Source organism: Eurosta solidaginis, chromosome 1, assembly GCF_040869045.1.
Source record: "Eurosta solidaginis isolate ZX-2024a chromosome 1, ASM4086904v1, whole genome shotgun sequence".
Classification (NCBI taxonomy): Eukaryota; Metazoa; Arthropoda; class Insecta; order Diptera; family Tephritidae; genus Eurosta; species Eurosta solidaginis.
Window position 1 is genome coordinate 12,249,182 of NC_090319.1, and position 15,805 is coordinate 12,264,986.

General features: G+C 32.2%; 2 protein-coding genes across 18 annotated transcripts in view; one reads left to right on the top strand and one right to left on the bottom strand.

Moving 5' to 3' along the window:
- The window catches only part of Npl4 (nuclear protein localization 4), a 213,911-nt gene that overhangs the window by 104,876 nt on the left and 93,230 nt on the right, over window positions 1–15,805 (top strand). The gene's annotated exons all lie outside the window — the stretch shown is intronic.
- LOC137249145 (uncharacterized) overlaps window positions 1–15,805 on the bottom strand; it is a 123,440-nt gene that overhangs the window by 74,153 nt on the left and 33,482 nt on the right. The window contains exons 1-3 of one of the 16 annotated variants that reach the window (XM_067780485.1): window positions 10,595–11,515; window positions 7,481–7,836; window positions 7,373–7,442 (exon numbers count right to left, since the gene is read on the bottom strand). The exons of 1 other annotated variant lie outside the window; for it this stretch is intronic. Coding sequence is in view for 8 of the 15 variants with exons in the window: in XM_067780410.1 (XP_067636511.1) it covers window positions 10,595–10,654 (60 nt within the window). In the remaining 7 variants the exon portion in view is untranslated. Of the gene's footprint in view, window positions 1–7,372; window positions 7,837–10,520; window positions 11,536–15,805 lie in introns of those variants that run through there. 14 more of the 16 variants (XM_067780410.1, XM_067780457.1, XM_067780461.1 and 11 more) reach the window with 14 other exon arrangements.

The window sequence follows — 15,805 nt, forward strand, 5'->3', positions numbered from 1 at the left end:
AATATATCACTGCTTCTTCTCAATTACATTGCGCTCCCAAGCCAGCAAGAGTAATTCTGCTTGTTTCGATGCACAACATTTCTTATAGTTCGACATTGTTTTGTATTCGCTGATATATCATGAACTTTATTATAACTACAGTAATTTTATGCGCAAAACTTTTTTAATTTTTCTTCTTTATTTGTGCTTTTCTTTTTTGTATTTTACAAATGCACTCACGCAAGAAAATAATGCGCTAGCACACATACATACGCACACGCATACCCTAACCGTTAACTACACTAAAGAGCGCTTACATATGACATTGGCATTGCGTTTTGATTTTATAGTTTTTTTTTTGTTATTTTACCTTTTTTGTGTTTTACCTTTTGCTGTTCGCAACTAAGCTTAGTTAAGACGCTTCGCATTGTAGTTGTTGTTACGCGTTTTCTTTTTATTCACATGCTACCCCCACAAATTCATGCAAGGACAAGGGAGCTTGGTAAATTTTTTTGTGGAAAATAGTGATTTTGTCTTCCCTTTTTTATTCGTGCATGCGTGTGGGTGATCGTTAGTGGTTAGTGACATACTGACTGATTTTGTACTTAGCTGTTGTTGTAATGGATGTTTATTTTTGTGTTTTTATACCTTTCATGAAAATGAAATGGTATATTAATTTCGTCACGAAACCGAAAATTGTAAGTCCTTAAAGGAAAATAGATAGACCCACCATTAAGTATACCGAAATAATCAGGTTGAAGAGCTGAGTTGATTTAGCCATGTCCGTCTGTCCGTCTGTCCGTCTCTCCGTCTGTCTGTTTGTATGCAAACTAGTCCCTCAATTTTTGAGATATCTTGATAAAATTTGGTGAGCGGGTGTATTTGGGTGTCCGATTAGACATTTGTCGGAACCGACCGGATCGGACCACTATAGCATATATCCTCCATACAACCGATTTTTCAGAAAAAGAGGATTTTTGTAATATCTTACCCAATTTAACAGATTGAAGCTTCAAACTTCACCATATACTTTCGTATATTGCACATATTGTTGCCTGAAAAAATTGATGAGATCGGTCGTATATATAGTATATATCCCCCACAACCGATTGTTCAGATAAGGAACTTTTCGTAATTACTGCCCCATTTTAAGAGCTAGAGGCTTCAAATTTCAACGAATGCTTAGGTATATAGCATATATTGTTATCTGAAAAAATCATAAAGATCGGTGGTATATATAGTATATATATGGTGGTATATATAGTATATATATATAGTATATATATATATATATTTTCGCAAATTTTAGCCCCATTTTAACAGCTAGAAGCTTCAAATTTCACCGAATACTTACGTATATAGCATATATTGTTGTCTGAAAAAAATCATAGAGATCGGTTGCATATATAGTATATATCTCATACAACCGATTGTTCAGATAAGAAACTTTTCGCAATTTCTACCCCATTTTAACAGCTATAAGCTTCAAATTTCACCGATTGCTTACGTATATAGCATATATTGTTGTCTGAAAAAATCATAGAGATCGGTTGTATATATAGTATATATCTCATACAACCGATTGTTCAGATAAGAAACTTTTCGCAATTTCTACCCCATTTTAACAGCTATAAGCTTCAAATTTCACCGATTGCTTACGTATATAGCATATATTGTTGTCTGAAAAAATCATAGAGATCGGTTGTATATATAGTATATATCTCATACAACCGATTGTTCAGATAGGAAACTTTTCGCAATTTCTACCCCATTTTAACAGCTAGAAGCTTCAAATTTCACCAAATGCTTAAGTATATAGCATATATTGTTGTCTGAAAAAATCATAGAGATCGGTTGTATATATAGTATATATCTCATACAACCGATTGTTCAGATAAGAAACTTTGCGCAATTTCTGCCCCGTTTTAACAGCTAGAAGCTTTAAATTTCACAAAATGCTTACGTATATAGCATATATTGTTGTCTGAAAAAATCATAGAGATCGGTGGTATATATATTATATACTTCATATAAACTCTCATTTTTGCCCCTTTTTTACGGCTAGAAGCTTCAAAATTCATCAAATTTCATCAAATAGTTACGTTTACGTCATATATTTTTGAAATACGTGATTCGTAGTCATAGTTTTTACATGCAGACCACAAAAAACGTGAAGCTTTGCATCCTCACACAGATTACCTACCTATTTTTATACCTTTCATGAAAATGAAATGGTATATTAATTTCGTCACGAAACCGAAAATTGTAAGTCCTTAAAGGAAAATAGATAGACCCACCATTAAGTATACCGAAATAATCAGGTTGAAGAGCTGAGTTGATTTAGCCATGTCCGTCTGTCCGTCTGTCCGTCTGTCTGTTTGTATGCAAACTAGTCCCTCAATTTTTCAGATATCTTGATAAAATTTGGTGAGCGGGTGTATTTGTGTGTCCGATTAGACATTTGTCGGAACCGACCGGATCGGACCACTATAGCATATATCCTCCATACAACCGATTTTTCAGAAAAAGAGGATTTTTGTAATATCTTACCCAATTTAACAGATTGAAGCTTCAAACTTCACCATATACTTTCGTATATTGCACATATTGTTGCCTGAAAAAATTGATGAGATCGGTCGTATATATAGTATATATCCCCCACAACCGATTGTTCAGATAAGGAACTTTTCGTAATTACTGCCCCATTTTAAGAGCTAGAGGCTTCAAATTTCAACGAATGCTTAGGTATATAGCATATATTGTTGTCTGAAAAAATCATAAAGATCGGTGGTATATATAGTATATACATATATGGTGGTATATATAGTATATATATATAGTATATATATATATATATTTTCGCAAATTTTAGCCCCATTTTAACAGCTAGAAGCTTCAAATTTCACCGAATACTTACGTATATAGCATATATTGTTGTCTGAAAAAAATCATAGAGATCGGTTGCATATATAGTATATATCTCATACAACCGATTGTTCAGATAAGAAACTTTTCGCAATTTCTACCCCATTTTAACAGCTATAAGCTTCAAATTTCACCGATTGCTTACGTATATAGCATATATTGTTGTCTGAAAAAATCATAGAGATCGGTTGTATATATAGTATATATCTCATACAACCGATTGTTCAGATAAGAAACTTTTCGCAATTTCTACCCCATTTTAACAGCTATAAGCTTCAAATTTCACCGATTGCTTACGTATATAGCATATATTGTTGTCTGAAAAAATCATAGAGATCGGTTGTATATATAGTATATATCTCATACAACCGATTGTTCAGATAGGAAACTTTTCGCAATTTCTACCCCATTTTAACAGCTAGAAGCTTCAAATTTCACAAAATGCTTACGTATATAGCATATATTGTTGTCTGAAAAAATCATAGAGATCGGTGGTATATATATTATATACTTCATATAAACTCTCATTTTTGCCCCTTTTTTACGGCTAGAAGCTTCAAAATTCATCAAATTTCATCAAATAGTTACGTTTACGTCATATATTTTTGAAATACGTGATTCGTAGTCATAGTTTTTACATGCAGACCACAAAAAACGTGAAGCTTTGCATCCTCACACAGATTACCTACCTATTTTTCATTTTATATTTATCTTAAAAATCGTTAAGGTATGTAGATCTGTTCACTATATATTTCTTATCTTATACATCCGATTATTCGGAGATTACGAACGGGATAAGATTATTGTTCAGCCCCATTCATGAAAGGTATGAAGTCTTCGGCACAGCCGAAGACAGTCCCGTTCTTACTTGTTTTTTCTACTTTGCACTCAACAAGTCTTTATTTCACCAGCCATTTTTCGTTACTTTTAAACAGCAAATACTTTGACAATAATTATAGTTCATGTAACGAGCTTCATATGTACATATGTATATACGTATGCAAATGTGTGTGTATTGTAGTGACCTTGATTACGATTAACGAGTAAATAAATGTTTGCATGTGTGCGGGCGACTCTATGTCAGTTCCAAAATTCCTATCAGTAAATGTAACATTGTGGTCTTATTTTTAAATCTTTTAGCAGACACAGGGAGCACGGTCTTAATTCTTAAAACGCCTACCCCTATTAAAGCCTACCATTAAACCAAAAAAGTTTTAATTCTAAGTATAAAGCCCTTAAAACCAATCATCTTAACACCTTAAAGAAGGTTTTAATAAAAAAAGTAGGAAAATTATTAAATATTTTTAGAACGATAAAACAACGACCATAACAGCAAGAAGAAGACAATATATGTGACCCGGTCTATGAATAGGTGGCTTATGACTAAAAAAAAAAAAAACAGCCGTTAACAGCTGTTTCTCGCAATTTCTTTTTTCAGTCATAAGCCACCTTTTCATAGACCGGGTAACATATATTTCGATTATACCTTTTCAAGGCCTTTTCTTCTCGCAGTGGTGTTCGATATGCGAAATAATATTGGTATTGACTTTCGACCATTAAAGACCTACAAATTGTTTACTAAAAATTTAAAAACCAAAAAATTTTCAATCAACTAAAATTGTTCTAATTAGCTTTTCGATAGATCCCAAAAAAGAGAGACATTTGTGCTTAAAAAAAAAAGTTAATGAAGTTCGGCAAAACTAGGCCAAGTTTCAATATTTATAATAAAAATAAATAAATGTAAGGCGCGATAACCTCCGAAGAGATCTAAGGCCGAGCTTCTCTTCCAATTTGCGTCATGCTCCTCTTGATTTTCCCTACAAATTGGCCGGACGGGACCTTTATGTTTTATGCCGACTCTGAACGGCATCTGCAAGGCCGATGAGTTCCACTGAGAACTTTTCATATTCTTAATACTGTCTAAAATTTTAAGAATTTGGAAAGAAAGCTACCTACTTAAAAAAAGTAAATTTGAGTACCTTTTTAATAGTTCAAATGTTGCTGCAAATGAGAAAAAACCCTGCAAAATTTCGTCACACTTTTATATTCCTCCCAAAAATTAAAAAAAAAGAAAATTTTCATTTTAAATTTGGAAAATTTTAAAAAAGTTGTATCGATTAGCTTCTGAAAAGCTCGGCAAAATAACGCGAAGTTTCAATGAATACGTGTCCAAAACGCCAGAGTTCAAATTTAAAAAACACAAAATACTTCAAAAAAATTCTGCAAAGCTCCATTAAATTTTATAATTTTGAAAATTAAAAAAAAAACGTGAAAATAACAAATTAAAAGAAAGCTATTCTGAGGAGCTTTCAAGTACTTCTAGAGTGGTTGACAAAGCGGAGAAAGCTCTATAAAATTACAACCAACAAAATAGCTTGCCGAAATAGCAAAAAATCCTGCCAAATTACGCAACATTTTTATAATCCTTTTTTTGGAAAGTAAGTCTGAAAAAAAAATTAATTATTGAAGATAATTTGCTGTAAGTATGTGGCTGTTTAATAATTTTAGAGTTTCTGCAAAATAGCCCTTTTTTAAAGGTCTTTGAATAAAAGAGTAATGCAAAGTTATGCAAAATTCTTGAATTCGTCCAAAAACTGTTAAAATTTAAAAATTAAAAAAGAAATTGTATGAAATGTTCAGTTTTTAGTCATACTTTTAAAGCATACATGTTAAACTTCAATTATAATTAGCAATTGATGCAATTAGTTTATATTCTCTAATTCATTAAACAATTAGAAAGAGTTCAACTAATTCCCATTAGATAATTGAAATTTTTATTCTAATGGTAAATCTAATTGCAATTAGTTGCCATTAGCAAAAAAATTGGGTTACCTTTCTAATTCGAGCTAATTGAATATATAACTCCATTAGCAGAAGTCAATTAGATTTATAATTGTAAAGGTAAACCAATTTTTTTTGCTAATGGCAACTAATTGCAATTAGATTTACCATTGGAATAAAAATTTCAATTATCTAATGGGAATTAGTTGAACTAATTCTAATTATTTAATGAATTAGAGAATTTCGCAAACGAAGGTTAATTAGCAATCATTAGCATTATCTAATCATTACTTAACATCTATGTTTTAAAGTGCCTGAAAAAAGTTTCAAATAAATGTTCTGAGTAGTATGAGTGTACAGGTAGGCTTGAGTTCCTCAAAAGGTTCTACCAAATTACTATAATTTTTTTTTTATTCTTCAAAAAAGTCGAAAAATATAAATGCTATCGGTCTATACACGTCAGCATGAATTTGAATTCATCTGTTAAAAAATTATGTCTGTCTAGCTTTCTAGGACAAATGCCACTTGCTGCTTATACATCTGACAGCTGTAACACTCCTATTATCTGGATGCTCGATTGATTCATTCTCCAACCCACACTTCCTACATCCGCTATCACTTTCCAAGCCTAATTTAAAAGCATGTAACACGTCAAGAGTCTATTACCATATGCCCTGGGACCCAATATAAACGTATGCTTCTTCTTACGCCGATTCTTTCCAGGGACTGCTTTCACTCTTACACACTTTTAGATGTTGTGCTATGCGAGATAATTGCCTTAATTGCTGCTTGGCTGTCAATATAAAATTCGACGCGGCTGCAGTTTAAGCTGTTTTCTTCCACCGTTTCTACTGCTTTGGTTACCGGCTACGATACAATGATCTGGCAGCTTGTAGGATCTGTTTATTTCCGGATCAGTACAATAAACCGCAAACTCGCCACTTCTGCGATTTGGGCGATTTGGGCGCCAAATATTCACCTCTATTTGAGAGCCCCGTCGTAGCGCAGATGCGGAACCAGGTAGTCTGCTCATCCTGTAATTGATGACGCTATACTACTATGATCTGCGCTCAAGCTGCCACGAGGGGTTAATAAAATAATTAGTCAAGTTTTCTTAATTACTTAATTATTAGCTACCTAATGAAGTCGAAAATCTGGTCCGTTTGACTTGGTGGTTGGAGTTTTACAGTCAAACTAACCGAAATAGATGTTTAATGCCAACAACATAGTCCGAACTATTAACGAAGCAGGTGGTCTTGTATGTAAAGGAAAAGTTTATTATTTCATTATTTCAAATTGTCATCCCTTCCAACTTCTGTGTGATATTGGTATTACTTTTTATGATTTAATAAACAATTTTTATTTTATTTCACCTTTACTTCATCTTCTTTCATTCAATTTGCTAGCGTTTATTTAAGTATACTTTATCTATTTCTCTAGCTATTCTATATTATTCCTCATTGCTGTAGTCCACTTTATGCAACTTGCAAAAATTATGTATTATTTATTTGCAGTTCTATTCAACTTTTTGCTTTTGACACACCCTTAATTACTTAAAAAATTAGCGGCAATGTAATAATGAAATAATAAAATGTAAATAAACGTAAATGTAAATATGTTTGTATATATATGAATAACCCATTAACTCTAACATATAATATATCTTTTTATTTTTGTTTTTTCCTACCGTTTCAAATTATCTTTAGACGTTATATCACAGCTAAAAACCATTAACATTTGTTTACAAAAACATATTCGTATGTTTTTGTATTGTTTTGTTGATTTACCAACATTTGTACGTTTTTGTTGTTGTTTTTCTCGTTGCGCTTGGCTTTTTTTACACTGGTGCAATTAATTTGTGCAGTCTAGTTTTCATTTTGTTTACTTTCAACATTTTCCGAATTGTTTGTTTTATATATATATTTGCTTTTTTTTATTTTTCTTGCCAATAGCTGATTAATTTCTCGCTATTTGTTTATCCTATCTTTACTTCTTCTTATTTGCATATTCGTAATCGCTTGAAACATGTTTGTATGTTTTTTGTTTTTAAAACTTTATAGTTTCTTGGAGGGCTTGATTTATTGATTTCTTTTGCTCACGTTCAATTGCTTGCACTAGATAATTACTGCCGTGGGTGGCGAGCAGCGATTTCTGAAAATATTTTAAATATAAATCTTTCTAGTATGTTTTACACGCCTTTGCTATTTTCTTTCTCTATATACAGCATCGAACAGAAAAAAAGCTCTGGCAATTTTTGCTAAAGTTTCGTCATTTAAAATCTTTTTTTTCGACATTTTCAGAAAAATCTTCTTTGCATTTTTTATCTGAAGCTATGCAAATCAATTTAAAAAAAGTTTTGAAAAAATTCAAAGATTGAAGAAAATTTTACGAAAGTTTCGCACCTTTTATTTGGAGTTCTCTGAATTGTTTTGAGTTAGCAGATGTAGCCCAATCAATTTTAGCCTGGATATAAATCTTTCAAAATTTGCATTGACTTTTGACAATTTTTCCCCAAGGGTCTTCAGATCTTCCTAGATACAAAGTTTTTTTTTATTTATGTAGATCTTCCCAAAAAAAGTTTAAATTGTCTTGAGTTTCGAATTTTTTCGAAAACATTTTTGAGATTGGTTTGCATAGTTTTTAAACAAAATTTACTGAATGTTTTTCCTTAAATATTTTAAATACACAAAAAAATTTTTTTCATTGAAGTAATGTGATACAAATTACTACTGCTATTTTTGTGTTTGCTGCTGTATTTGGAAGTCATAACTCTTCTAAGTTTCAGTGATAACCGTTACGATCGATGGTTTAATTAAAGAGGCTCTTTTGTTTTACAGTGCGAGATACTTGAAATGAAAATGAAGTTAAATGAAAATTTTTTGTTTTGCTTTCTTTTTATTATATATTAAGGGAGTTCAGAATTTTGTGTATTTGGTGTTGGAAACGTTGCTATAGCAAATGAAAGGTACGAATCGTGAACAACTTTTTTCATTTAAAATTTTTTTTTTGCATATTTTGTTTTGTTTTGACAGTTGTTTATTTGCTATTCAAAATTGAAAAATATACTACGGTTCTTGATGTTGCATTTTTTCCATGATGCTAAACCGTTTGCAATGCAATGATGCTAGGCCATTTGAACAAAATACTGAACTCAGCTTGTTTTTAATTTCATGTAAACATAAGTCGTAAGCGTGTCATATATGCGACATTAGACCGGCCATAAATAATGTGGCGAAAAAACATATCCGTTTTTGGGGAGGCAATTCCTTCTACATATGCAATACCCATTAACGGAAATATTGACCCTTGTGGTGCTAAAATGACGAAGGTTTTAATTAGTGGGTGAAACACTGCAGGGTATACTTTCTGATATATATTGGCACGATTTTCCGTGATCCCTTGCCAAATTTAGTTTGAAAGTAAACCGATCTCCGTGTTGTGCCATCTTCAGTATCATTTTTCATTTTATAGAAAAATTACACTGAAGATGGCACAACACGCAGCGATATTACTTAGAAGGAAGTAGAAGCAGCTTTTTTCAAGCTAACTTAACGTGCAACACGGACTTTATCACGGGAGTTGTGGACTTCAAGACACAGAATATAGACTTCCGCTTCCCAGTTTTTGGGCATTGGCTTGGAAAAAATTTTTCCCTAAATTTTTGATGATGCTTTGTCGAGGACTTGAACCCAGAACTTACGGTGAAGTAGGTGGAGCATGCTACTTCCATACTAAGGAGCTGCGGTTTTTACTTAATTTCGCTTTAACTTAGTTTTTTTACGGGAAAGTAATCCATTCAATGGGGATTAAGTTAGAAATATCTGATTGAACGAAAGTTTAGGTATCCGCAAAACTTCGAGGGCTTAATGGAAATGTGTGAAACCCCATTCACATCCTCTTTGTGTAACCTCCTTGCTATAATCTGCAGCCTTTAAGTAAAACTATATTTCTACGGGGTTTAAATAATCTTTAATTTTATAACATTAAAAATGCTTTATTAGCCCCCGCACCTCGCGCTATTTGCATAAGTCGTTATGTTGCAATATGCAACAGTGTGCACCTTAGCAACATGTTGCTAAACATTAGTGTCGCATGTACGCCACTTCGTTTGATTTATTTATTTTATTACATGTATGAATTTGTGAAAATGTGTATAAGAAAGTATGTAGTTGCCAGGGATGCACCTTAACGTTAAGATAATAGTTTATCAAAAAATTTCCACCGTTTCCGTTGAAACACTTCGAAATATTATCGATAAAGAAATTATCAAGATAAATTGTATCTGGTTTTTAACCGAAACGAAAAGCTTTCGTTAACGTTAAAAACGTAAACAAAAACGTGATACTTTATGTTTGAATTGTGCTGGCAATGCTATAGCCATGGTGAAGCCGTAAGGTGCTAACAGCGAGCGAACATACACACACAAACTCCATGTAATTTGTTTGTGTAATTCGTTGGTGGTAATGTCAAAAATACTCTGAGAAATGTTCGTACTGTCAAAATTCATGAGAAAAGTTGCAATCAGCTTGGCTAATGCTTTCACCTTTAATGACTCCGCCATCAATCAGCTTTGCCAGCATAGTTTGAAATTAATAATCAACATAAACGATTTGATTTCGTTTTGATATGGCAGAAAACAAAACAAAATCATTTCGTTATTTGACGTTCTTAACGTTAATAAACGAAACGAAATGACTTTGTTTCGTTTATTAACGTTAATTATCGTAACGAAATGATATCGGTTCGTTGGTTAAGCATGCCTGGTAGTTGCTTGTTTTAAATGATTAGAAACATGTATATTATCAACATGTTGCTTGTATGGTCCAATAACTAACTTGTTGGTGTAACTAGTCCCGTTGCAAAGTGTGTATTTATTAGTTTTTTATTTCTACATGTGTTTTATTATTACTTTTTTACGCTTGCTGTTGAAATCTTTCGCTTGTATTGTTTGTATTGGTGGGCGGTACATTTTTTTTTGTTTTTTTTTTTTTGTGTTTTATATATTTGTTTGGTATTTTATGATGACTTTCATCGTGTTTATACGATTGCCTTTTGGACTTTTATACATTTTTTTCTACTACATTGTTTTCAACGCATTTTCGTATTTGCTTTTGCGTCAACAAATGCCGTGCTTTTCAACTTCTACTTTCATTCTGCCTCTTCTATAATTTCTCAATGCTCAACTCTCGCCCGACTCTCAGGCGTCAACGAAAAGAGGCAAGCAATTGTCGTATGCGACATATGTTAACGTATTTAGCGTTGTTGTTGTAGGCTTAATTTTGTATTTCATTTAATTTTGAAATGATTAAATGTTTGAAATTAATTCATTTTTTTTAGTAATTATGTATGATATAAGGGGAGCGCAGCCGAGCTAGAAGTAACGAAAATCGCATGTAAAAAACGTAACAGTATTGAATATTTCTGCAACATTTTCTATTTCTTTTTTTAAACTTTTTTTATTATTTAAAATGTGTATAGAGAATCATCATCTTTTGACTCGCATGAACTGCGCTCCTTTTTATATATGTACATATGTATATATAAATAGACTTCTATGTATACATATGAATATTTTTGTTGTAACTTTTTTTCGCTGTATCACATATTTCTGCACATAATATTTTCACTCGTTTTTGTTTCAACTTAAATTAATTCCGAATAAAATTATTTTGCCGCTGCATAATTATTGTTGTTTGCTATTTAAAGAATTTTTTTTATTAGTATTTAAGAAAAACTATTTGTAATTCTCTCACTTTTCTTGGATGTGATAAAAACCGTAGCTTTGCGCGAATTGTATGTGAATTTTCTTGCGTTCATATCCACCGCACCGTCGGACAGTTCCATTGCAAATGTTACTTTAGAAATTTCACTTACATACGAGCGCAGCAAAGTTTTTGTCGAAAGAGAGAAAGCTTCAATTTCTTCACTGTAACAAGCACACTGTAAAGCTTGTTGGGTGAGGGTGTTAATATCCAGGTATGTAACAAATATGTATGTACGTATAGTTTGCAGCAGCAAACACCATGACATTCAAACTACTAAAGAATACTTTCCAAACATTACGAGCACACACATACGAGCATTCCATGGGAAATTGTAAATCGCGACCGATTTTCTAAGTACCCATGTGCACATTTAAAACATATGGCAGCTCAATGTGAAGAAGAAGAATTTAAAACCGCTGTTATGTTTGAAAACTAAAAAATTAAATAACAAAAAAATCATATAAAATGAGAAAAAAACTTAAAAAAAATAATAGCAAAAATTATATTTAAAAAAAGAAAATATATAAAAAATATTAAAAAATTTTCACAACTAAAAACAAGTAAGGACGGAACTGTCTTCGGCTGTGCCGAACACTTCATACTTTTCATGAATGGGGCTGAACAATAATCTTATCCCGTTCGTAATCTCCAAATAATCGGATGTATAAGATAAGAAATATATAGTGAACAGATGTACATACTTAAACGATTTTTAAGATAAATATAAAATAAAAAATGGCAAAAACCCCCCTTATCTGAACGATCGGTTGTATGGGATATATATTATACATATATAGCTCCGATCGAAAAGATTTTTACAGGAAATTTTCTATGATATATTAGAATAAATATCACCAAGTTTCACGTTTTTATGTTGGAAATTAAGGGAGAAATTGCCAAAAATCTTTCTATCTGAACGATCGGTTGTATGGGATATATATTATACATATATAGCTCCGATCGAAAAGATTTTTACAGGAAATTTTCTATGATATATTAGAATAAATATCACCAAGTTTCACGTTTTTATGTTGGAAATTAAGGGAGAAATTGCCAAAAATCTTTCTATCTGAACGATCGGTTGTATGGGATATATATTATATATAGCTCCGATCGAAAAGATTTTTTCATGAAATCTTCTAATATATTAGAACAAATATCACCCAATTTCACGTTTTTATATTGGAAATTAAGGGAGAAATGGCCAAAAATCTTTCTATCTGAACGATCGGTTGTATGGGATATATATTATATATAGCTCGGATCGAAAAGATTTTTTCATGAAATCTTCTATGATATATTAGAATAAATATCACCAAGTTTAACGTTTTATATTGGAAATTAAGGGAGAAATGGCTAAACATCTTTCTATCTTAACGATCGGTTGTATGGGTATATACTATATATAGCTCCGATCAAAAAGATTTTTTCAGAAAATCTTCTATGATATATTAAAATATATATCACCGAGTTTCACGTTTATACTTTCTAAATTAAGGCAGAAATGGCCAAAAACGATCGGTTGTATGGGAGATATATGTTATAGTGGTTCGATACTACCGGATCCGACAAATGTCTAATATAATACAAAAATACATCCTTGTACCAAATTTCATTGAGATATCTCAAAATTTGAGGGACTAGTTTGCGTTCAAACAGACAGACGGACGGACAGACGGACATGGCTATATCAACTCAGTTCGTCGCCCTGATCAATTCGGTATACTTAATGGTGAGTCTATCTTCTATATTTCTCAACGTTACAAACATCGGACTAAAGTTAATATACCATTTCATGTTCATGAAAGGTATAAAAAAACACTTCAGCCATCGTAGGAGTGCGGGTTCAAATCCCACTCCCAGGAGAAAAGGCTTTGAAGAGATTTACAAGGTATAATCGAAACAGCTGTCGCCTTGCCCGTCCTGATGACACGTTGTTTAAATTTTTCCCAAATTATTAAATAAATCTAAAATTGCTTCAAATAAATGTTTTCATACATTTAAAGCAATAAGGGTAATCCCCGCTTAAAACTCATAAAAAAATTTTTGTTTTTAACTATAAAAAATAAACATTAAAACCCGCACAAAAGAAATCCATGTATAAAACAGAAATTATAAAAAAGCTATAAATAAAAAGTTAGTGAAATAATAAAAGCGAAAATTATATAAAAAAAATTAAAAAAGTTATTGAAGAAAATTATTTAAAAAAAATTATAAAAATATTTTAAAACAGTTTTTATGAAAAGTTGAAATATTGATTAAAGAAATAATTAACTCTAAATAATATTGATATAATAGTGATTAGCGGGAGTACTGCTTATAAAAGCAATGCTATAAAACGAATGTCACTAAGCTCTTTTAACCGCGCCTATATTTGTTCCACAAAATTAGGATTAAAAAGCATATGTGACCTGGAATCATGAAACGACCCTATTGTGCGAAAATACCGTTATTCAATTTTTGAGTGATTCTTATAGGAAATTTAACGCTCTTTCCAGTGGAACAAACCGCAGTTTTCTATCTTTCTTAGTTTTTTCACAAATGGCATTCAAAGGCAAATCGGACCACAAATACGATTTTTTGAAATATCTCGATCCATGCGCCACCTATCGGAGTTTTTCTCTTTTTATTATTGATTGTCATCGAGTTCTGTAGTATATTCCATGTTTCAAGCGTATAGCTTATCGGGAAGTTAATTAAACTTTAATTACAAAATTCGTTCACAACGGCCAGCCGCTACACAAAGTCACGTTAAACAAAAACTTTAAACGCGTTTTTCTCGAAAACTTGTTTTCGCACAATACGGTCGTTTCATGATTCCAGGTCACATATAGAAATAGTTTTTACCTAAATGGTGAATAAAGGAATAGCAACAAAAAGGCAACACTTAGAGACCAATTGCAAGGCGAGCAGGGAGGCATTCATACGGCTGAGTGGATAAAGGCATCTGTCTTTGCACTGATATGAATGTTGGAGATTTCGGGTTCAATACACAGCTCCCGAAAAGCTAGCTGATGAAGAAGTGACATTCAGAAACATGTCCTAGTAACCATCGCCGTTTGTAAACTTTGTAATTTTTCTCTAATATCAATAATAAAAACAATTGTATTCAGCAATTTGAGTATGTCATAATATTATTAAAAAATTATTAAAAAATGTGAAAAAAGTTTACAAAAATGTACCTTCCCGGAAATAAGTCTGCGACGCCAGTTTACTCATTAACTTAAAAATTAATCATTTAAGGTTCGATTCGAGCTCAAGGCCAGAACAATATTTTTATCTAATGATAATTATTGGTTATTAAAAAATTGTATTTTGTTTTTGGAATAGTAAGTAGAACATTTTTCAGACAACCTGCTATAGCTGAGCAGATAGATCCATTTCGAAGGGTGCTAAGCCTTCATCATCAGTACGCTTTAGGCACGCTGCGCTAACCATTTAGCTATACAGCGGTGGTTTGTTTGACTGACAAATTGCTACTTCTATTCCTTCTTACCAACTATATTTATTCAGTGTTGCGCCATCTGTTGCAAATCACTGATATGGCTGGATTTGTTTATTGTCAATTACTTTGTTTGACATTCCCAAGTGCTCATGGTTTATTAACAATTGTTTTTTTTTTTTTTATCGGCCTATTGATAAATGATTTAAAGTTCAACTCGAGCTCAAGGCCAGAACAATAATTAAAAAAAAAAAACAATTGTTAAAAGTTAATCTTTAAAATTCCAGAAAGCGGTATATAATAAATCGAACTGCTCTTAATCTCTGAAAATTTGTTCTACATAGAAATGTTATATGTTAACATTTAACATAACAAACCCAGATGGTTTTGGGGAGTACAAAGATGTTGATGATTCTTTGCCCGATATAAAGCCGGTGCACACCTATAACAAACACCATTGTTGTACTAGCTCGACCATTTCGGGAACAATTAATACGACCATATTAAACCTTCCAGGACAAAACCTCCTTGAGGAACTTGGGTCGCCAGATGTTAAAGATTCCCCCGCGTAGGTGCGGTTGACAATTGTGTTGCAGAAGTTCCGCAACTATAAAGCTTTGTATCGCGCTTATCAACCCCTTGAATCCCTAAATATTATGTCTGTTCAAGTTGCGGTTTATCTTTAGTTAAGGACGAAACATGCAACAAATCGTACGCCTAGTCCCATACCAACCGTGGAATGCTCACACGACATTCAAGCTGCTAAAGAATACTTTCCACACACACACACGCAAGCAGAAGTCTATATAATTTTCACAGCGTACTCCTTCCCACTCTCATGTTTTTAACGCATATTTCCCATATTAAAGCTTGGCGTTTGAGTTGGGGGTAGTAAAGCTCATAGTATTTTTAT